At 48.1% G+C, this 22,768-nt stretch overlaps 1 protein-coding gene across 10 annotated transcripts in view; it reads right to left on the bottom strand.

Annotated features, from left to right (window-relative positions):
• DAB1 (DAB adaptor protein 1) overlaps positions 1–22,768 on the bottom strand; it is a 3,348,596-nt gene that overhangs the window by 24,328 nt on the left and 3,301,500 nt on the right. For all 10 annotated transcript variants that reach the window (XM_069232585.1, XM_069232581.1, XM_069232583.1 and 7 more), the window contains one exon: positions 10,711–11,250. In XM_069232585.1, the coding sequence (XP_069088686.1) occupies positions 10,711–11,250 (540 nt within the window). The remainder of the gene's footprint in view (positions 1–10,710; positions 11,251–22,768) is intronic.

Below are 22,768 nucleotides of genomic sequence, written 5' to 3'. Positions count from 1 at the left end.
TTCTGGCCCGCTTCCAAGGGCCCAGAACTGGGTTGAATGGGCAAGACTCATGGCTGGTGGTGGGTTCTGACTGGAGGATGCATGTTTTGTCCTTGAGACTTCTGATCAGGAGGCCAGCCCTTGGAGTCACTCTTGTTGTCAGGGTTCAAGATGAAGGTCCAGCCCTTCTTACTCAGACAGGAGGGCAGCAGGGCAGCACAGCAGGACATCTGAGTGGAAGTCCTATCAGCAAAGCAGCACATCAATCCTTCTTCTGAGTCATCCACATATCCATATGTATACTTAAGAGTTGGGTCTAAGGGTCCATTACCTCTACCTGGTGCCTATTCTGAAGTAGGGGAAGGTTCTGAAAGTGTCCATCCCCACTGATGTGTCAGGCATGCCCCTCCTCCCTTCTCTGACCCTAACTTGTCTGTTTACACAAAAAAAATGTGATAAACCCTTTGTGAGCGTGTTCAAGCAGGTCCTTTGTGATGTGCAAGGGTGGTAAGCGACAGCTCCACCCCCTCGTTAAGTCAGAGTGGCCCATCCTGTTAACACCCATCTTCCCTTTGTCTCACTGTCTCAGTGCAATACACAAGAACCAGCTGCCAGCTACACATAGACATATGACCCACAGACAAGCTGCAGGCACCAAATGGCTAGGACAAGAAAATGCCAACTTTCTAAAAGTGGTATTTTCAGAATTGTGACTAAAAATCTGAGTTTACCATTAAAGAGGACATTTAATTACAATTCCTCAGACATCATCCTCGACATGTCAACCTCCTCCCAATTGAGAGTTTTGCCTTATTAAAGGTAATAAGGAAACCCAAAGTTAACCTATGGGCGAGGTAGGCTTTGCATCAGTGAAAGACAAATTTAGGAGTTTTTCACTACCAAGACATGTAAAACCTAAAACTACATGTCCAACTTTTGAAATACACTGCACCCTGCTGTTCAAGGCCTACCCTAGGAGTGACTCATATGTATTGCAAAGGAATGTTTGGGGCTGACAAAATGTTTATTTCGCCAGGTAAAAATAGCAGTTTAAAACTTCACAAACAGGCTGTACTAGCAGCCCCGAGACATGTTTAAAAGGGCTACTTAAGTGGGTGGCACAATAAAGTGCTGTACATCCCCTAGTAGCATTTAACTTACAGGCCTTGGGTACATTTGGTACCAATTTACTAGGGACTTATTGTAAATTAAATATGGCAATTGGGTGTAACCCAATTCTACCATGTTTAAAGGAGAGAGCATAAGCACTTTAACACTGGTGAGCAGTGATACACTGCACAGAGTCATAAGGCCAACAAAAAGGAATTCAGCAAAAATAGGAGGGGTAAAAAAATTATGTTTGAGGGTGACCCTGTAGAGAATGACAGGTCTAACAGTAGTTATCTATTTTAAGCAGATCAGTGACCTGTACTGGTGCAGTGACATATAAGAATATCATCTTGATCATCTTGGAAACTTGCAGTGATCCTTTTCCCAAGACTTCTGAAACTCAGCATTTTCAACTAGCTCAATCTCATACTATGAAAGATAAGCAGACTCCTAGAAGCTAGCCACTATTAATAACCACTATTGCTCTTGTTACAAGTGTCCCAGTATTCAACTATTCAACCACACCCTTCCCCTCAGGGGTTACTTATTTCAGGGGTACTTCTATGTTGGGGGTGCAGTTAAGCAGAGTATATGAATAGGCCCCTAGGGGGTCATTATGACCCCGGCACTGGGTGGTAATGTGGCAGCAATACCACCAACAGGCTGGCAGTACATACCGCCACATTATGAGATTGGCGGGTTGGCTGCAGCCAACACATCACTTCTTCACTCATACCACCATAGCAGTATGAGCCGCCAGGCCAGAGACGTCTATCTCTTGCCTGGCGGTCGGCATAAAACCGCCAGCGGCATTATGAGTCTGCCTATCAACATGGTTTTTAAAACCATGGCAGTAGACCCTACCAGTGATCCTTCCCTGTCACCGGTAGGCAGCTTCCCCACCCCGAACACACACCTGACACCCCAAAACCCCCCATGCAAACTCACCCCCACCCCCTCCGATCCTTACACTCACTCCACTCCAATCCTCACACACTCTCCCACCCCTCCAATCCTCACACTCAACCCCTGCCCCCACCCCCTCCGATCCTTACACTCACCGCCCAACCCCCATACATGCACACACCCGCAGACACGCACCACGCATACACCCAATCACTCACAATGGCATACACACATTCATTCATGCATACTTCCAGACATACTCACACACATTCTTACACAGAATCACACTGACATGCACACAAGCACTCACTTCACCATTCTTACACGCATTCATTCACATGCATACATCCACATAAATAACACAACACATACATATGCATTCACACACACACATTCATGCACACACTCAGACCCACACAAACAACACCCTCCCTCCCTGAACACCTCCCCCCCGTCGGAAGCCCGACTTACCTTGGTCGAGGAAGTCTTCCGGCAGGGAACGGGAAGGGGCACTGCTACCGCCAGCTGCGCCCTGCCAGCATAACACCACCCGGATGTATTACTGAACATAATATAGCTGGCGGCGTTCTACTGGCGTGGCCCTGCTTGTGGTAGCAGCACCAACTTACCACCATCCGTCAGTATGGTCACTGCCGGATTTCCGCCCTTTTTGTGGTGGAAGTCAGGCAGTGCTCATAATATGGCAGACGGATGGTTGCCGCTGTGACGGTATGTTGGCGGCCGTCACTGCGGTGGTAGGGTTTTTTTACCACCAATGTCATAATGACGGCCTTACAGTTCCCATAGACTGGTGAAGTACTGTGGCCTGATTCTTTCAGTGATTCATAATTTCACCTGTTTTACCTTCTCTAGGTTTTTCCTGTTTCAGCAGTTACAGTGGGAATATGAATCACTTGTTATGAGTTCCTATAAGTTGATCTCTACCTTCCACTGTGCATGCCTCCGCTAAACTGCATTTTAGCCTTAAATAGTTATTTATGAAGAGGTGGTAGACACAAATCACATGCAAACTGTAAGAAAGTGGATTACTAGTAAGAGTTGATTGATGTCCAAAACACATAGCAAAGTAACTATCCTGTTAGATCCTGTCAAATGTTAATTAAACCTGATCTCAATCCCTGGTAGCTATGGCATAGAGCAGACAGTCCTACCTTAAAGAAAATGTGTAAATCCCACTCCAATTTCTGACAATAAAAAAAATGTAATAAACAAAATTACACAAAAATGACAGAAATCCAGTAAGGGGAACCAGTGTTATGAATTCTTACAGATTGAATTGAAAACAGCGCCAAACAGTGAAGCACACCAATGATAGTCAATGTTCGCAGTTCACTGGCCCTACAGGCAATTTGAGGCTGACAACTAGGGAGTGAGAGTCTGATGTACCACATAAACCAAGGCCAGTAGCCTCCGGAAGTAGAGAAGTTCAAAAAAGTTTCTGAAATGGGACTTTGTAGTTTTTTTGAGGGAAAACACTTTTTCATATGAGTCAAACCTGATATTCAGTCTGATTTCAATGGAAAGTGCTGTTTGGAAACTTTTCAGCAGTCAGTCTCATTGCAGGTCTGGAGCAAAAAGTTTTAAAATTCCCAAACTTCTTTTGGTGCCCCAACAGACACACAGCAGTACAATTCCAGGGCTCCCAGGAACCAGAGGGAACACTTAGAGATTCTCAGGGTGTCTGGCAGAGGGCAACAGTAAAGGCAAGTCCACGCCCAATTGCCACTGGCCAGTTGGGCTGCATCCTTCTGGTTCGGCGTGCGGTTAATTTTTCACTGCGATGCAGGCTGTGCGTCGTTTTCTGCAGGCTGTGCATTGATTTCCGCAGCACAGGGAGTACTTCTTACAGGAAAGTCCTTTTGGTCCTGAGACTTCAGGTAACAGGAGGCAAGCTCTATCCAAGCCCTTGGAGAGCACTTCTCAGCACAGCCAGATAGCAGCAAGGCAGCAGGGCAACAACAAGGCAGCAGTTCTTCTCAGAAAGCAGTCAGGTGAGTCCTTTGGGCAGCCAGGCAGTTCTTCTTGGAAGGTTGCAGGTTCTGATTCAGGTTCTCTTCTCCAGAGGTGTCTGAAGTGGTAGGGGCAGAAGCCCTGTTTAAATACCCAAATGTGCCTTTGAAGTGGGGGAGACTTCAAAGAGTGGCTTAGAAGTGCACAAGGTCCCCGTTCAGTTCAATCCTGTCTGCCAAGGTCCCAGTAGGGGGTGTGGCAGTCCTTTGTGTGAGTGCAGGCCACTGTCCTTTGACATGTAAGTGTCAGGCCCTCCTCCCTCCCAGCCCAGGAAGACCCATTCAATATGCAGATGTATGCAAGTGTGGCTGAGCCTCCTGTGTTTGGGGTTTGTCTGAGTGAATGCACAAGGGAGCTGTCAACTGAACGTAGCCAGATGTGGATTGTAAGGCACAGAAGGATTTAAGTGCAGAGAAATGCTCACTTTCTAAAAGTTTCACCAGTCAGCAGGATTTTGTATTACCATTCTGGCCATACTAAATATGACCTTGCTACTCCTTTCAGATCAGCAGCTACCACTCAAACAGTATATGAGGGTAGCCCTAATGTTAGCCTATGAAAGGAGCAGGGCTCACAGCAGTTCAAAACGAATTTAGGAGTTTTACACTACCAGGACATGTAAACTACACAGGTACATGTCCTGCCTTTTGTCTACACAGCACCCTGCCCTATGGGTTACCTAGGGCCTACCTTAGGGGTGACATACGTAGAAAAAGGGGAGTTTTAAGCTTGGCAAGTACTTTTAAATGCCAAGTGGAATTGGCAGTGAAACTGCACACACAGACCTTGCAATGGCAGGCCTGAGACATGGTTAAGGGGCTACTTAAGTGGGTGGCACAATCAGTGCTGCAGGCCCACTAGTAGCATTTAATCTATAGGCCCTGGGCACATATAGTGCACTTTACTAGGGACTTATAAGTAAATTAAATAATCCAATTGGGTATGATCCAATGTCATCATGTTTAAGGGGAGAGAGCATATGCACTTTAGCCCTGGTTAGCAGTGGTAAAGTGTGCAGAGTCCTAAAACCAGCAAAAACAGTGCCCAAAAGGGGGAGGGAGGCAGGCAAAAAGTTAGGGGTGACCACCCTAAGGCTGTCAGGTCTAACACCGGCCTAACCCAACCTGATATTCAGCAGTTGATTATTCAGGGGGTCATTCTGACCCGGGCGGGCGGCGGATGCCGCCCGCCTGGCGGGAACCGCCAAATGGCCGCTCCGCGGTCAGGAGACCGCGGAGGCCATTCTGACTTTCCCGCTGGGCCGGCGGGCGCCCGCCAGGGGAGCACCCGCCAGCCCAGCGGGAAAGGTCCTGCAACACAGAGGCCGGCTCCGAATGGAGCCGGCGGTGTTGCAGGGGTGCGACGGGTGCAGTTGCACCCGTCGCGATTTTCACTGTCTGCTATGCAGACAGTGAAAATCATGCTGGGGCAGTGCAGGGGCCCCCAGGGGCCCCACGACACCCGTTCCCGCCATCCTGTTCCTGGCGGTCAAAACCGCCAGAAACAGGCTGGCGGGAAGGGGGTCGGAATCCCCATGGAGGTTCAGCCCAGGCAAGGGAAATCCGGCGGGAAACCGCTGGATCCCCTTTTCTGACCGCGGCTTTACCGCCGCAGTCAGAATGGGCACTGAAGCACCGCCAGCCTGTTGGCGGTGCTTCCGTTGCCCGCGGCCCTGGCGGTCTTGGACCGCCAGGGTCGGAATGAGGCCCTCAGTGTCTTATTTTATCCCACCTAAACTACTATAACATCCTCTATCTAGATTGCAAGAAATCTATCCTGAAGAGGCAAGAGTTGGTCCAAAATGCAGCTGCCAGATTGTTGTTTTCCGGCTCAAAGTTTTTCTCTAGTTCAGAGGTTCTTTGCAAGCCCCATTGGCTTCCATTGGAGATGCAAATTCAATTCAAAGCTCTTAGTAAGGCACATAGGATTATAGTGCTCCCATCCTGTCTGATCTTATGCGACCTTATCTCCCAACCAGAGCACTTCACTCAGCAGAGCTAATTTTGGCTGTTCCTCCCAGGTTCCACAGGAAACATGTTGGTGGCAACTCTTTACGTGTTTTGGCTCTGTTCTTCTGGAACAGTTTGTCTCTCGAGCTAAGAAATATCCAGAATAATTTTAATTGCAAGAAAAAAACTCAAAACCTGATCTATTAGAAGGCTCTATTCCTTTTTGCTGCTGTCTTGGTGTGGTACTCTAGCCCGGTGGTCAGGGCTGGGAAGCCCCATTGCTGGGCAGCTATATGCTTTATAAATGTAATTACCATAACATGAAATAACATAACAGAGATGACCTCTTCAGCTTTGTTATGCTCCTCAAGCCACCCATGGAAACAGCCTTATGGTCCTTTGATATCTTTCTGGTACCTTGGGTTTCAAGTGGAAAGGGGTACAACCTCCTCAGGTCCTTCTCACAGGTCACATATGCGAAGTGTAGCAGGTTTAGTCCACCTGTTATACTTTCTCTGGGTGATGGTCCAGCTTAGTGGTGTTCACCAGGCTGTGGGTGGGGACAGGCTAAGGCACTCCAAACCCTCTATTACCAATGGAGTAAAGGCTCCCAGACTATGACCTATCCACTTTTGCAGAAGTTCCTGCTCACCTGACTGCAAACATGCCGAAAATGAAATGTGGCAATCCAAGATAGCAAAGATTTTCGACCACACTAATCTTGGGCTCCAAGGCTGAGAGAATGAGTGGGGAGAATACAGTTTGCAGCAGGTACTGTAGCCAAACCAAATACCAGAGACAAACGTCTGGCAGGACAAAAGTGGGGTACCTAAGCAACCAGAGAGGGGATGCACAAGAATTGTCCTCACACTCTATTTCCTTCCTTTGAAGGGTGCACATTTTTTACTTACAAGCATATGTTAATTTAGTAAATTTTGAGGTTCACCCTGACAAGGATTGTGTTTGTTGCGTGACTGAGGCTTCCACCCCACTAAACCAATAGCTATAATTCTTACACTATGTACCCTACCTTTTGGGTTACAAGGCCTATATAGGGATGACTTACTAATATTTCCCTTTTAAAAGAGTTATTTTAACAATTCACATTGTACGTTTAACTTTTAGCAGTCAGGCTGCAATGGTAGGCCTGAAGTCATGTTTGTCGTGTGACACTAGTAGTAGGCATAACAAGAGCTGCAGTCCACAGGTGATATTTTACTTTCCATGCCATCGGTGCAGTTTCTACACCATATACTCTAGTCTTATAGAAGAGTTGTGGACGCAAATTAGGCATATTCAATTCCTTCATGTATGTGCAAAGGTACGTGCATGCTACTTGGCAGGTCCTTTGTTCGCCTATGCTAAGGAGAAAGGAATAATACCATATCTCTGTAGATATGGCACTTTCTTGCTCGTTCCTTCTCACGCAATGCAGTGCAGCAACTCTGGGTGCTGTGCTGCATTGTGTGGCAGTTTTGTTAATCTGGATAAAGGTATGGATTTACAAAATAAATCCATAACAATACACATTATGTTTCCAGATGCATTATGTTTACTAAGAGCGTCGCTGGAGTGACTTGTGCAACTTTCTAATTAACCATTTACAAACATTTTTTTTTTATAGAATTCAATTATGGTACTAGTGTAATGCAAACAACAAGGGGAATTCACATAGTTAAATAGAAATTAACACAAAGCATTAAACATGAATATCCCTTCACAACGAGCAATAGGAATCGATGGAAGTGTTATTGGTCAGTTCAGTAGATGGCCAATACCCAAATGTCAGGAGCTTGATTCAGTGGACACCATTTGCAATTACATCCATCAGAAATAATGTTTAACTGTAGGACTGGGTTCCTGCTTTTTCAAGGGATGCATTTTTATGTGGGAGCAGACTCTCGATCCCGTTCTGAAAGCTCTAGAGAGCAAAGCCTAGTGAATGTGCCATGCACTTCAAGCGAGTCTTATGTGAATACAGAATGGAAGATAAAAAGGAACTCAAATAAGATATACAGGAAAATTAAATATATTGTAAGTTCATTTTTTAGAGATGCATCATTCTATTTACCTTACAGTCTGAATTGTCTTACTCTTTTTTTAAGTAGAAATAACTTTTCTCTAATGTTTCTTTGCCATCTCACCTCATTAATAAAACCACACGTCAGTTGATGTAGGCATTCGTGGATCCCAATTACCAGTTACACTGCATTAATGTGGTGGAAAACGTTGCTGTAATACACTGTCAGTAAAGCCAAAATACAATTTCAAACCCCATGGGATTGAGAATCACTGTGCGAACCCAGTTTTTACTAGGTGGAAATCTGCAAGCAATTCCTTAATGCATGAGGGCTAAAACTGCCATTAACCACCGCCCATAAACATTTAGTAAATGGGCGTAGGAACGCCCATGTGGATGGAGAGAGCAGGCACTTGTTCCCTCAGCACCTGCCCAATCCTTAAACATTTGTATTGACTCGAAATCGGCCTGGGTGTGGGAACACCGAGCCAGACGACCTGCTGGAGCGGTATGGTGTATAGGGATACCGCTCCAGCTGACGTACTCTGGGCCTTAGAAACGAAATACTATCAGACATATCAATCTAGAAGCATCACAATTGCTGATTCGCAGTGCTTAATTTGTAAATAAAAACGTGCCGGTGCCCAAAGCCCTCCTGTTAAATACGCGTGTGCTGTAGTTAAATGTGGGAACACGGAATACAGAGGCAGCGTAATCCTGAAGCCATCTCGGGCCTCTATTTTAAACCCCTCCCTGCCCCTTCAGCTCACTCTAGCAGCTTTCTACTTTCTCCCTTTGTGACGCCTTATGTTTTTCTCTTCCCCTGTCTTTCCTATATGTGTCTTTTGCTCGTAGTAAATGCTTGGGGCAGAAGAATGAACACTGGCCCTCAAAAATAAGTGCCGGTGCTCAAAACTGGAAACAAGAAGCACAAATTAAGCACTGCTGATTCGGATGTGGGTGAAAGGTAAACACACTGGGGCAAACGCCACATAATATTGGGGATCTGTAGCAACGATTTTGATAATTCCCACAATTGTGAGTTGTTTCATTATGCACACTTCTGTGAAGGTGGCTACATAAATGCAAATACATATTTGTAGAAAACTGGAAGGATATGAACATAAACGTGGTACGAATAGCAATGACACATCTTAATTACATGAAACTCATTCTGCAGTAATGCAAGTAAACTCTGCATGCACAAAGGGGTGAATCAGATGCAGGAGACCTTGCTAGCCTGCAAGTGAAGTTGCACTCATGCACTCTTCTAGTCACCCTAAACTTCACAATAGAGGGCCTAATTCACCAAAAAGTAGGAAATGTATGGTCAGAGATCTCCACCTGAATTAATTTTCCTACTATTTTTTATTTACAAATATTTCCATGAGTAGGCCTGGAAAGCTGGGCCAATCACAGGTCTTCTCTGCCCATTGTACGGAGCTCGCCATATAGGAGAAATCTGCACAGTGGAAAATAGGATTCCCTGTCCAAATTCACATTTAATTTCTCCCGCTAGATAATATTTTTCATCCTGGAGAAAGCCCTTCCCCTACTTCCCCAGCAAATCCAGTGGTGACCTATTTTGCTTCCAACCCTGGAAGGGGATTTATGCCAGCCCTCGCCTGAAGCAAATTTACAACCATTTCCAGGGATGAAAAGGGGTGAATCACAATTTGAGAATGCCCCCAACTTCAGTTGCAAAACAAGCATTGGATCACTAACGTCCTGCCCTATGAGATGGATTAACAGCGCTGCAGTTATCCACATTCATTGAGTGGAAGCACATACCCGTGAAGGGATTTATGCCTGCCAGGAATCGTTTGTGAATTTCTGGCAGAAATTATAAAAAACAATTCAGCCATAGCATATTTTTTCGACTAAGTTTACCATTGTGTATATTGTCCATTATTTTCACCTCGAAAATATGCATGACCACTGGAAGTGCAAGAGCCATGTTCATGATTAGGCAAGGTGATTAGGCAAGGTGGTTCCTGCGGTGATTCCCGCTTTTTGAAAATGCACATTGCTGCAGGTCCCATGAAATGTGCAAAACACATTTCTAAATTTGGAGGCTGCACATTCGTTAATTAAAAATTTAAATTTAAACATTGTCATGGATTTTAATGTCTAAATTACTAAGATTTTATTAAGAGTTCGATCTTGTAATCTGTAACATCACGTTCTGTTCCTAATCCCTAATCTAAACTCTTCTTTAAGGTTATAAGGCACTTGAATATCAACTACATGTTTTACAGAATATTCTACAGTATTAATAATGGTCTTTGCATCTCCAGTTTTACAGAATATTCTGCAGTATTAACAATGGTGTTTGCATCTCCAGTTTTACAGAATATTCTGCAGTATTAACAATGGTCTTTGCATCTCCAGTCTTATGAAAATACTGCTTATCCTTCAATTCTGCCTGACAAGTTAAATAAGTGATTCATATTTGGTTGATTTGTTTGGGATTTGTTCATCACTGTAACCAACAAGCAGCGCATTTTATAAACTCTGAAAATGTGCTTAAAACCTAGATTTATGGAAGCAATCAGCTTGGATTTTCCTGTTAGTACTTTCGACACAAAGTTAGATTTATCAGATGTGACAGACATCTAAATCGCTGGCTGCACAAAAGACTTAAAAGACGTGGCAATCATGCATTTAAATAGAATATTCACATTTTCCATTTGTATGTTGCAACTCTGTACTTACGGGAATTTGTGGAGGGTGACGTGGAAGTCATAGGAGTCAAATTTAACTGAGAGATGTCAAAGTCATCACAATCATCAGATTCCTGTGCTGTCCCAACTTTATCAAAGTAACTTGAGAAGGCCTCTGAGGTACATGAGAGGGAAGGCTGGTCTGGTTGTCTTGATGGCACTGGTGGAGGATGAGCCATTTGAAAATCTCTAAACATGTCCCTACCCATTTTCTGTCCAAGTCCCAGTGGACTTGATCGGATGGCATCGCCAGATGGTTGACCAGTAGCTATAGGAGTGCCAGTGCCTTGGAACATGGCTGCTTGAAAAGGCATTACAGTTTGTGTTGGCATGAATACAGAGGGTGGAAACTGACCGGCCACAGTTGGCCATGGCTGCTGAATGTTAGGCATGAGACCTGGTTGCGCCCACGCAATCTGTTGGCTTCCCTGCATCACCTGAGCAACCTGTGGGCAGCCCAAGACCATTTGCTGTTGAACTAATGGTTGCTGTCCCCAGAAAGAGGGCTGCACGGCTCCCATTGCAACATAACCTTTCAAAAAAGAAGAAAAAAGATTAGTGAGTAGAATCAATTTACTGAACAGTGAGATTTTCTCTGTGATATTGTTATAAAGGTTAAACCTCCACATGAAGTGTCACGAAGAAGAAATTCCACAAGAGGCCATTAGTGGATAACGACGGAAACTGTTCTTTTATTATCAGTTTAACATCTTCAAGTTAATCCAAAAGAATCCCAGCCTCGGTTACTCCAACAGCTACTCTCTTCCTCACACCAGATTCCGCATCGTACGCTCTTTCAAACCACAACATTCCAACCCCCCTCTGACACAGTCACGTTCCAACATCATGACGCAGTAAGATTCTGAATAACAAGAACATACAATATAACACCTCTCCCTCCCCTCTATATATACTTAAAAACTCATTGATATTGCAATACACAGATTAAACGAAGTAAAGTAAAATATAAAAGAAGTAAACATTATAGTTTCACTCTAGATTATAATACTTAAGATACATGGGCAGCTTGACATTTCTGTTAGACCTCCTCACACTGGGATACTTCATGGAGGATCCCAACCCTCTTGAAAACGTTTCTTTTGTACAACTCTCATTTTTCCCTGTTTCCTCATCCTTAGCTTAACCAGCAACTCCAGTACATTTGACAACCCTATTTAAATTCCATATTCTGTTATCTTGAGTCTTAACAGCATTGGTAAAAAGTTTCGTAACTTTAATAGGAGAGGATAATTTTTTCCCGCTTCCTTTTGAAAAAGGTTGTTTAATCATAACCCAATCACCAATCTCCACGAGTGTTTTCTTTGTACAGTTTGTTCTGTCAAAATTCATTTTACTCTTTAACAGTTTTTCTTGTTCTTTAAGTCTCCAATCACTCTTTATCACCTTTCTTCCCTTTCTGTCCAACAGATCATTAACCCATTTTGGTTCCAAAATAGTATTACCACGTCTCCCACGGAAAAGTGAAAATGGTGTTTGACCAGTAGTGGAATGAGGAGTGTGTCTATATACATTAACTTTCTTCAACACTTCCTGCTTCCAGTCTAATTGATTGCTTTTAGCTATAGAGATAGTTTCTTTAATGACTCTATTAAATCTCTCTACCATTACATTACATTCTGGATGATATAATGCACAAAGTTTATGTTTTATGCCACACCCACTCAAAAAATCATTCATTTCTCTTGATACTAGCTGTACCCCATTGTCTGTGAGAAGATTCGAAGGAATCCCCTCCTTAGTTATCAAATCTTTCAGAAAATCAATGACTTTCCACGTCTCAATGTTCTTAGTAAAACACACTTCTGGCCATCTTGAGAACATATCCACCACCACCATTATGTAATCCACCGAACTATCACTATGAATAGGTCCTAAAATATCAAATGCTATATTCGTCCACGGACCCTCAGGATTTTCTCGAATTATCATTGGTTGTACTCTGGGTTTCATAGCCTTTTCACTAACCGCACATTGTACACACTCTCTCACTAGGCGTTCTACTTGGGTATCCATACCAGGCCACCAATATGAGGAACGCAACCTTTCTTTGGTCTTGGAAATGCCCATGTGACTGTTATGAGCTTGGCTCATTAGTTGATCTCTAAGCTTAACAGGAGGAACCAATCTTGTAACTCTAAACAGAAGATCTTTACCCACTGCTAGTTCATTCCTAACATTCCAAAAACTCTTACTCTCAATGCTACCCTGATGTATACTCCTCCAACCATTCCTTACTAATTCTATTATTTCTGTTAGAACCTTGTCAGATGAAGATTCTTCACGCCACCTATCCTCAGAAATTATTTCACAATCTACCTCACACACCCATTTGAGATTTTCTGTGTCATTATTTACTGACTCATCATCTTGAAGGTGAGAGTTGGATGTAACTAGCCTAGATAAAACATCAGCAGGTAAGTTGTCAGCACCAGGGACATATCTCACAACAAAATAATATTCTTGCAATGCAACAATCCATTTAGTAATCCTACCTGACACCGAGTCGATCCCTTTTGAACAAAGAACCTCACATAGGGGTTTGTGATCCGTCCTTACAATAAAGGAACTTCCCCATAAGAACTTCTTCAATTTCTTTATGGCCCAAAATACCGCTAACGCCTCTCTTTCAATAACAGAATACTTGGTTTCTGCTCCTTTAAGGCTCCTGGAGATGAACACAATAGTGTTTTCAGGAGCACAATTACCTTGTTGTAACACTGCTCCTAAACCCTTACCACTCGCATCTGTAGTTAGGAATAACTGTGCATTTGGGTCAAACTCTTTCAAAGCCGGAGCACAAGAAAGAGATTTCTTGATATCACAAAATTCTTTCTCACATTCTTGGTTCCATATGAATTCCACTCCTTTCTTTAATAAACCCCTCATGTGATAACATGAACTCGCAAAATCTCTGATGAACTTGTTATAAAATTCTGCCATACCCATAAATTTCAATAACTCTTCTTTAGATGTGGGAGAAGCTAGACCCTGAATGGTGTCAACTAGTTCTTTCTTCGGTGTGTGACCATCACTAGTTATGGTATGACCTAAATAGTCTATAGACTTGACTGCAAATTTACATTTCTCTGGTTTAATTGTTAAGCCATGTTCAGAAATATTTCTTAGAACTTCCCTTAATCTTATATCATGCTGGATGGAATCTTTACCATAAATTAAGCATGAAACCTGTAAGTGAGCACTTAACTGGCTGTATGAATAGAAAAATGTAGCTCTGTAACAGTGTTTACAGTGACTGATAAATAAAATGTAATGTGTGTAAAAACTGTAACTGGTCTGCGGATGAGCATAACATTGCCCTGGAGAGAATTCCACCTGAAAATGTTCAGTGGGGTATGAGATAACCATTGAGTGGGACTACTTATGTGTTGAGATTAGACATGGGGCCTCATTCTGACCCTGGCGGACGGCGGAGGCCGTCCGCCAGGGTACCGCCGCTGAATGACCGCACCGCGGTCAAAAGACCGCGGCGGCCATTCAGACATTTCCTCTGGGCCGGCGGGCGCTCTCCAAAAGAGCGCCCGCCGGCCCAGAGGAAATGCCCCTGCAACGAGGACGCCGGCTCAGAATTGAGCCGGCGTAGTTGCAGGGGTGCAATGGGTGCAGTTGCACCCGTCGCGTATTTCAGTGTCTGCTTAGCAGACACTGAAATACTTTTCGGGGCCCTCTTACGGGGGCCCCTGCCGTGCCCATGCCATTGGCATGGGCACGGCAGGGGCCCCCAGGGGCCCCGCGGCACCCCCTACCGCCATCCTGTTCCTGGCGGGCGAACCGCCAGGAACAGGATGGCGGTAGGGGGTGTCAGAATCCCCCAGGGCGGCGCAGCAAGCTGCGCCACCATGGGGGATTCTAAGGGCAGCGGTAAACCGGCGGGAGACCGCCGGTTTGCCTCTTCTGACCGCGGCCGAACCGCCGCGGTCAGAATGCCCTGCGGGGCACCGCCGGCCTGTCGGCGGTGCTCCCGCCGACCCTGGCCCCGGCGGTCTTAGACCGCCGGGGTCACAATGACCCCCATAGTATGCATGTAACCATGTGACTGTGGGCAGTGTATTTGGAGAGTTTTATATTTATAGGAAACATAACATTTCTAGCTTGTCGTTAAGATTATTCCAAAGTACCCTTGACCCTAGAGTAGGTCGCTTCCCCCGCCGCTGCAGCTCCACCTGCCCAGGCCCCTGCCACCTCCAGTAGACCGTAAGTGCTCCTTTGCACTCTCTCCTGTCCAGCTCCTCGTTTTTCTCCTCTCCTCTTGGCACTCTCCTGTCCTGCTCCTCGTCTTTTCTCCTCTCCTCTTGGCTCTCCCCTGTCCAGTTTCCCGTTCTCCTCTCCTCTGTGCTCTCTCTTTGTCCAGTTCCTCGTACTTTCTCCTCTCCTCTTGGCTCTCCCTTGTCCAGTTTCCCATTTTTCTCCTCTCCTCTGTGCTCTCTCTTTGTCCAGTTCCTCGTCCTTTCTCCTCTCCTCTTGGCACTCTCCTGTCCAGCTCCTCGTCCTTTCTCCTCTTCTCCTGGCTCTCCCCTCGTAAATTTCCCCTTCTAAACTCTGCCACTGCGCCTTTCTACTCCTGTGTATCTCGACCCTCTTTTTCCACTGCGCTTTCTTTACTCCTCTGACTCTTTCTACTTTTTGATTGTTCCTGCCATCTTCGCCTTTCTTCTGTGAATTTCCCCTTTTCTTCCCACTTTCTCTCTTTTTTCGGCCTCCCGCTCTCTGCTTTCCCGCCGCTGCCACCCGTGCGGCCCCGCCCCCCCTGCTCCCATTCGTCGCCCTCCCTCCCACCTCCCGCCCCCAGCTGACCCCTCCTCCCCCCTCCCTCTTATGGCCGCTGGCACGCCGAAGGCACGCCAAAGGCAAGCACGTCTGCGCCCGTCTGCGCCTGTCTGCGCCTGGACCGTGCCCAGTGCCAGAACCCCTGGCCCCCAGCGCTCCCAAAACCCCCAGCACTGCTACGACGCCGCCTCCCTCCACGCACTCAACCCGGGACGTACTACCACCTGCTACCAAGCCAGCCTGAAACGCACTCATGGACCCTTCGCCTATCAAACCTGCAAGCATACCTTCCATCCCGACTGCATCCCGTCCACCAGCCCACGCTCCAACAACCACCTCAAGTGCATCCTCATCAACGCACGCTCTGTCCACAAGCACGCCATTGAACTATGGGACCTCCTAGACTCTGCCGCACCGGACCTCGCCTTCATCACTGAGACCTGGATGAACGCTTCATCGGCCCCCGACATCACCATAGCCATCCCTGACGCCTACAAGATCGCCAGGAAAGACCGCACCAACCAAGTCGGAGGAGGAATTGCCATCATATACAAGAGCTCCATCAACGTCACTACCTCCACCGAAGACACCCTCCTCACCGCCGAACACATGCACTTCCAGATCCACACCGACCCCAGGACCACCCTCAGAGGAACTCTCGTCTACAGGCCCCCTGGACCACGCGCCCTATTCAGCGAATCCATCACAGACTTCATCTCCCCGCACGCCCTAGCCTCGCCAGACTACATCCTCCTCGGAGACCGGAACTTCCACCTGGAGCAGAACAACGACACCAACACCACCACCCTGCTCGCCAACCTCGGTCTCAAGCAACTGGTGAACACCCCCACCCACATCGCTGGACACACGCTCGACCCCATCTTCTCCGCCAGAAACCATGTATGCTTCAGCCACTCCTCCGAAATACACTGGACCGACCACAGATGTGTCCACTTCACCTTCAGACGCAAGACTCACCACCTTTGCACACAACCTATCACCCGCAGACCTTGGAACAAAATCTCCACAGAACAGCTACTCTCCACTCTCAACCACAACCAACCTACCATCACCTCCGACGCCAACAACGCAGCCCTCAGCCTCACACAGTGGATCACCAACTACGCTGACAACCTCGCCCCCCTCAGATGCCTCCCAAGACAGACCAACACCAGGAAACCTCAATGGTTCACAGACGCCCTCAAAGAATCCAAGAAAACCTGCGGTACCCTCGAGAAAACCTGGCGCAAAGAACACAACGTAGAAAATATGTCAGCCCTCAAAATCGCCACCCGCGAACACCACCAGCTGATCCGCGCCACCAAAGAGCATCCTTCAAAGAGAGACTGGACAAGAACACCCACAACAGCAAAGAACTCTTCAACATCATCAAAGAGCTCTCCAATCCCAACGCCAGCTCCAACTCCATCACGCCCTCACAAGAACTCTGCAACTCCCTCGCTACCTTCTTCCATCGAAAGATCACCGACCTACACGACAGCTTTGGTCCACAGATCCCGCCGACCACCACAGAACCCACAGCCCCAGCCGTCACCCTCAACGCCTGGACACCCATCAGCGCTGAAGAGACCAAAACTACCATGAACACCATCCACTCCGGTGCCCCCTCGGACCCTTGCCCACATTACATCTTCAACAAAGCCGACGCCAACATCGCCCCCTATCTCCAGACCATCATCAACAGCTCGTTTGCATCTGCCACCTTCCCCGAGAGCTGGAAAGACGCGGATGTCAACGCTCTCCTGAAGAAACCTACGGCGGACCCCAACGACCTGAAGAACTTCCGCCCCATCTCACTCCTCCCCTTCCCAGCCAAAGTCATTGAGAAGGCCGTCAACAAGCAACTGACCAACTTCCTCGAAGACAACAACCTGCTCGACCCCTCCCAGTCCGGATTTCGGGCCAACCACAGCACGGAAACTGCCCTCATCGCAGTCACCGACGACATCCGAACCCTACTGGACAACGGAGAAACAGCCGCCCTCATCCTCCTCGACCTCTCGGCTGCCTTCGACACCGTCTGCCACCACAAGCTAATAACCCGCCTCCCCTCCACCGGTATCCAAGGACAGGCCCTGGACTGGATCTTCTCTTTTCTCTCTAACCGCTCCCAAAGAGTCTACCTCCCGCCTTTCCGCTCGGATCCCACCGAGATCATCTGCGGCATCCCACACGGCTCCTCGCTCAGCCCTACTCTCTTCAATGTCTACATGAGCCCCCTCACTGACATCGCACGCAAACACAACATCAACATCATCTCCTACGCCGACGACACCCAGCTGATACTCTCCCTCACCAAAGACCCAGCCACCGCCAAAACCAACCTGCAGGATGGAATGAAAGACGTCGCAGAATGGATGAAACTCAGCCGCCTGAAGCTAAACTCAGACAAGACGGAAGTCCTCATCCTCGGAAACTCCCTGTCCGCCTGGGACGATTCCTGGTGGCCCACGGCCCTGGGCACCGCACCGACCCCCTCAGACCACGCACGCAACCTCGGATTCATCCTGGACCCCCTTCTTACCAGGACCAAGCAAGTCAACGCCATCTCGTCTTCTTGCTTCCTCACACTTTGCATGCTCCGCAAGATCTTCCGCTGGATCCCCGCCGGCACCAGAAAAACTGTGACCCACGCCCTCGTCACAAGCCGCCTGGACTACAGAAACACCCTATACGCAGGAACCACTGCAAAACTTCAGAAACGTCTTCAGCGCATACAAAACGCCTCTGCACGCCTCATCCTCGATGTACCCCGCCACAGCCACATCTCCGCCCACCTGAGACACCTGCACTGGCTACCCGTCAACAAAAGGATCACCTTCAGGCTCCTCACCCACGCACACAAAGCCCTCCAAAACAAGGGCCCCGAATACCTCAACCGTCGCCTCACCTTCTACACGCCCACCCACCCATCAACTTTGCTCCACCAGCCTCGCTCTCACTGCCGTCCCTCGCATCCGCCGAACCACTGCAGGGGGGAAATCCTTCTCCTACCTGGCAGCCAAGACGTGGAATTCCCTCCCCCCCCACCTCAGGACCACCCAGGACCACCTCGCCTTCCGGAGGTGTCTCAAGACCTGGCTCTTCGAGCAGCAGTGACCCCCCCCCAGCGCCTTGAGACCCTCACGGGTGAGTAGCACGCTGTATAAATAAGTTTGATTGATTGAAAGTAGGCCATCCAGGTATTTTTTCCAGAATATTACCCTCCGAGAAAGGACTTTCTGTGCATTAGTATCTGGATTGACAATGATATTTTCAAGCACGATGAAACGCAATTGAGCAATGTTGTGATGGTTGTCCAACCAGTGGACCACCAAACTGGTTTCCTATTCATGGTTCTAATCATGCTTTTGTGTTCAATCATTCAAACCTTCACTTTCCTTTCTGTCTTGCCCACATAGAGTAGGCCACAGGTACACACCCTAGGGGGACAGAGACCCCAAAGAGTTTGAAGCAGAGGGAAAAAATGACAGGGCAGGGATGCCAGTAGAGAGGGAGGACCCCATAGATAGGAAGTCCTTTACCTGGTCTAGTGTGAGGAGCAGTGTCACCTCCCATACCCTGCCCCCTGAAGAACTCAAGGATAGACAGGCTGAGAGTGACCTGAGGTTGCAGCTGGCGCAGCTGGCTCTAAAGGAGAAATGGCTAGAGGCTGAAAATTCTTAGCGCAGGAGAGGATGGCGGAGGCTGACAGGGCCTTCCCCAGGAAAAAGCCTTCTCTTGAGGGAAGGAAACTGACCTCTTAACATAGTTTTAGAGTTCTGGACTCACTAGCACTGCAGGTGAAGTCCAGTGGGGGCAGCAATAGTGAATCCAGCGCAGAGGATTTTTGCAAAACACTAGATGGATGGGTGAAGGGTAGCACAACAAACAATTGGCTGTACAAAATGACTGTCAGAGAGCACATGTTCTGCTGTTGTTTTCAGGGTCTATGCCAACACCTGTTGCAGAGTCAGTCCTCTGACCCCAGGGAACTTGCAAAGGAGACAGACCTCTGGGTGAGTACACGAGGGTTTGGTAAGGGCACTTGAGTGTGACACTTAAGGGAGTAGCTCAGGTTCCTGACAATCCAGGGTGTGGCAGGTTCAGAGCAGCCCAACAGGTCCCCTTGTACTGGGGTGGGTGCAGGGTCCCATGTCCCTTCTCAGAGCAGGAGGAAAGGTGCAGCTGGGAGACATCCCAGGGTGCCCTATGACCAGCTCCACAGCCTGGAGAGAATCCTGAGGGGGCCCCAGGAATGGAATCTAGTTTGTACCAGGCGACCATACACTGGGGGGGGCAAAAGCGTCAGGTGAACACACACATCCAACCAGTTCTGATGTCTGGGGCACCACTCCATAAAGGAGGGTGCAGAAGCCTAGATGGAGGGGTAGGGGGATGAAGGAGTCACCCCTAACCCATGTCCAGCCAAAGGTTACGGACCCTGGGTTGTAGGGTCAGGTTCAGGGTATCACCCTCGACTTGGAGGAAGGGGTGGCTGCCACAAGCATCCCTACCAATTTGTCTTCTGGGGGGTACCACTCCTGGTGGGAGGGTGCTGAACTGTAGAAGGAGGGGCATGGGGAGGAAGGACTACCGAAGAATGCAGACCCTGGGTTGGGAGACCAATTGCAGGGTGGCACCTCAGAAACTGTTGGAAAGCTGAGCAGGACGGCTGCCACAAGCCCCCTGGCAGTTCTGGATTCTGGGGGTACCACTCCCAAAAGGAGGGTACAGCACCCTAGATGGAGGGGCAGGGGAGGAAGGCCTCACCCCTGGCTCCTGTGCAGCCTAAGGGTACAGACCTTGGGCTGGAGGACCTGTCTCAGGAAATCACCCTTGGACTGGTAGGGGGTGGAGTGGAGAAAGGATGCGATAGATCTGGTGTCACCACCCCCCACTCTGAGAAACTGCAGAGGACAGAGACCTCTGGATGGCCAATGGCTTGTCTTTCAACACTGACAGCTTTCAGGGTCCTTTGTTGGTTGCTGTCCCTGTTGACAGAGTTTACCTCGGGTTAGGGCCAGAAGCCAGGCCCAAGGGGTGGAATGGGCCACATCACTTTGTTGGCCATGGTGGTACTGTCTGCCTACTGGGATGCATCTGTGAGCAGATTAATGTTAGGTGCTTCACAGATGGGATCCACCGGTAAGGAGAAGGCGTCCCCATTGGTTAGTGTAGTGAGCCTTGAGAGTATATACAGGGGGATCAAACTGGGTACAGAGTGGGATAGCACTCGCAAGTGCTGCCCCTGCACTTGCGGGCAATTGCCTACATTCTATTGCCCCAAGCATGTAAACCCATTAAGATATTGATTGGTCTACCCTGGCTTTAGGCTGGAGGGGGGGTTGTGTTGAAAATGGCCCTTTCTGCAGGGTTATCCCCAACCTCTTTGGCTTTCTCCTCCTATTTTTCTGACCCTTTTTTTGTTGAGCTTTAGTACTCCGGGCACTTTACCACTGCCAATCAGTGCTAAAGTGCATGTGCTCTCTCCCCTAAAACTTGGTATATTTGCCTTACATCTGGTTAGTTTATTTAATTTACCTGCAAGTCCCTTGTAAAGTGGTAACCCCTATACCCTGGGTCCGTAAATGAAATGCTACTAGTGGGGCTGCAGCGCTGATTGCGCCACTCACAGAAGTAGCCTTTCAAACTTGTCTCAGGCCTGCCACCTTGACTTGGCAATTCAAACTAATTGCCAAGGCCTAAACTCCCTTTTTACTATACCTAAGTCACCTCTACGCTAGGCCCTAGAAAGCCCTATGGGCATTGTTCTGTGCATGTAAAAGGTAGGGCATATAGGCTGTTTCCTGCCCTAACACAATGGACTGATTACCCCCTACTGATGTCTGGAGACAGGGCTGGGTTAAAAGGGTGTTGTGCTTCACTTGAAAGGGCTCTTCTGAAAATACCCCCTGAACATAGACATTTTGGAGTATAAGTACAGGGGCTCTGGCCCCGTGTTTCTTGGAACACTTTTAGAACAGCGACTAAACCCATGTCATAAGGGCTCCTGGACTCCAGAAAGGACTCATCTGGACTGCTCTTCTTTTGTTGCCCTGCTGCCTAGTGTTTGCTGGGTGGCACAAAAGACTCATCTGGATTGCTTTTCTTTTGTTGCCCTGCTGCCAGCAGCTTCCTGACTTTGGATTTCCAAGGCACTGTGGGGATGTGAGGAGGAACTGCCATTTAGCTTACTTACAGCACTGTGCTTGCCTACCTGCCCCTTCATGCCCCTAAGTGTTCTCCTGAGGGTGGGCTGCCCCAGAAGTGGCAGTGGGACCTTGAGTCTGGCCTCCGCAGTACCTTCAAACAGCACATGTGCAGCACTGCCTTTTTATCTCTCCGAGAAACATTAGCTTGTGGTAAGTACTTCATTCTTCACTTTCTGGACCATGGGGAGCACATTATTCTTTACTGCATAGCTCGTGGGAAACACTTGGAATCCGTACGGAGCAATCCCTGAGAGTTCAGCTGTTTTGTTCTGTCGATGGCCCTCACTTTTGTGGCATGCCACACCTGCTTCAGGCGCCGCAGAATTTGAGGACGACAGCGCTCTTTCCTTTACTCTGACCTCCCCACAGCACACTGTGGGAGCATGCTGCCTTATATGGCAGGTACCAGGTCACTGTTGGGAACCTTACTGCAGATTTGGGAGAAGTGATGGCCTGTGTGGGAATCCCGAACCTCACCTGAGGTCCATCACAGTGTATCCACCACTGCCCTGCCTGCATCTCTGAGGTGCGCCTTGTTCCAGCAGTGTGGGCCCTGCATGCGAGGTCACAAACACGGTGGAGGCAATGGAGCTGCTTTGCTGCACAGGCCCAAGGAAGCGGGTAGCGAGGAAGAGGCCAAGGGAGGCCCCCAGCTACCTACATTCGCCCTCTGGCCCTGCAACCCTTACAGCTACTCTGGGTGCTCATGGGCAGCTGCCTTTGGCTATTAGAAACATGTGGAGCTCGAGCGAGGTTCACCCACCGAAAATTCACTGTGTGTGTGCACCCACCTACTAGGGAACCATAGGTAGGGGCCTCCGATCGCATGATGGGGTTGAGCCTCATTGGAGGTCCCAAGCCACTGAAAGTGATTGGCCTGAGTCATAGACTTTGCCGGGAGTACCGAATAAAGTCTAATATAGGCAGAGATGTATTTGACCTAATAGGAGCCCAGGTGCCCTGGTGCCCTATAATTCTATGTGACGATCCATGTATTTATCCTTGTACAATCTACTGCATTTCATATTG

Source organism: Pleurodeles waltl, chromosome 4_2, assembly GCF_031143425.1.
Source record: "Pleurodeles waltl isolate 20211129_DDA chromosome 4_2, aPleWal1.hap1.20221129, whole genome shotgun sequence".
Classification (NCBI taxonomy): Eukaryota; Metazoa; Chordata; class Amphibia; order Caudata; family Salamandridae; genus Pleurodeles; species Pleurodeles waltl.
Note: the sequence above shows the minus strand (reverse complement) of the source record. Positions and strands in the feature narration are given on the sequence as shown.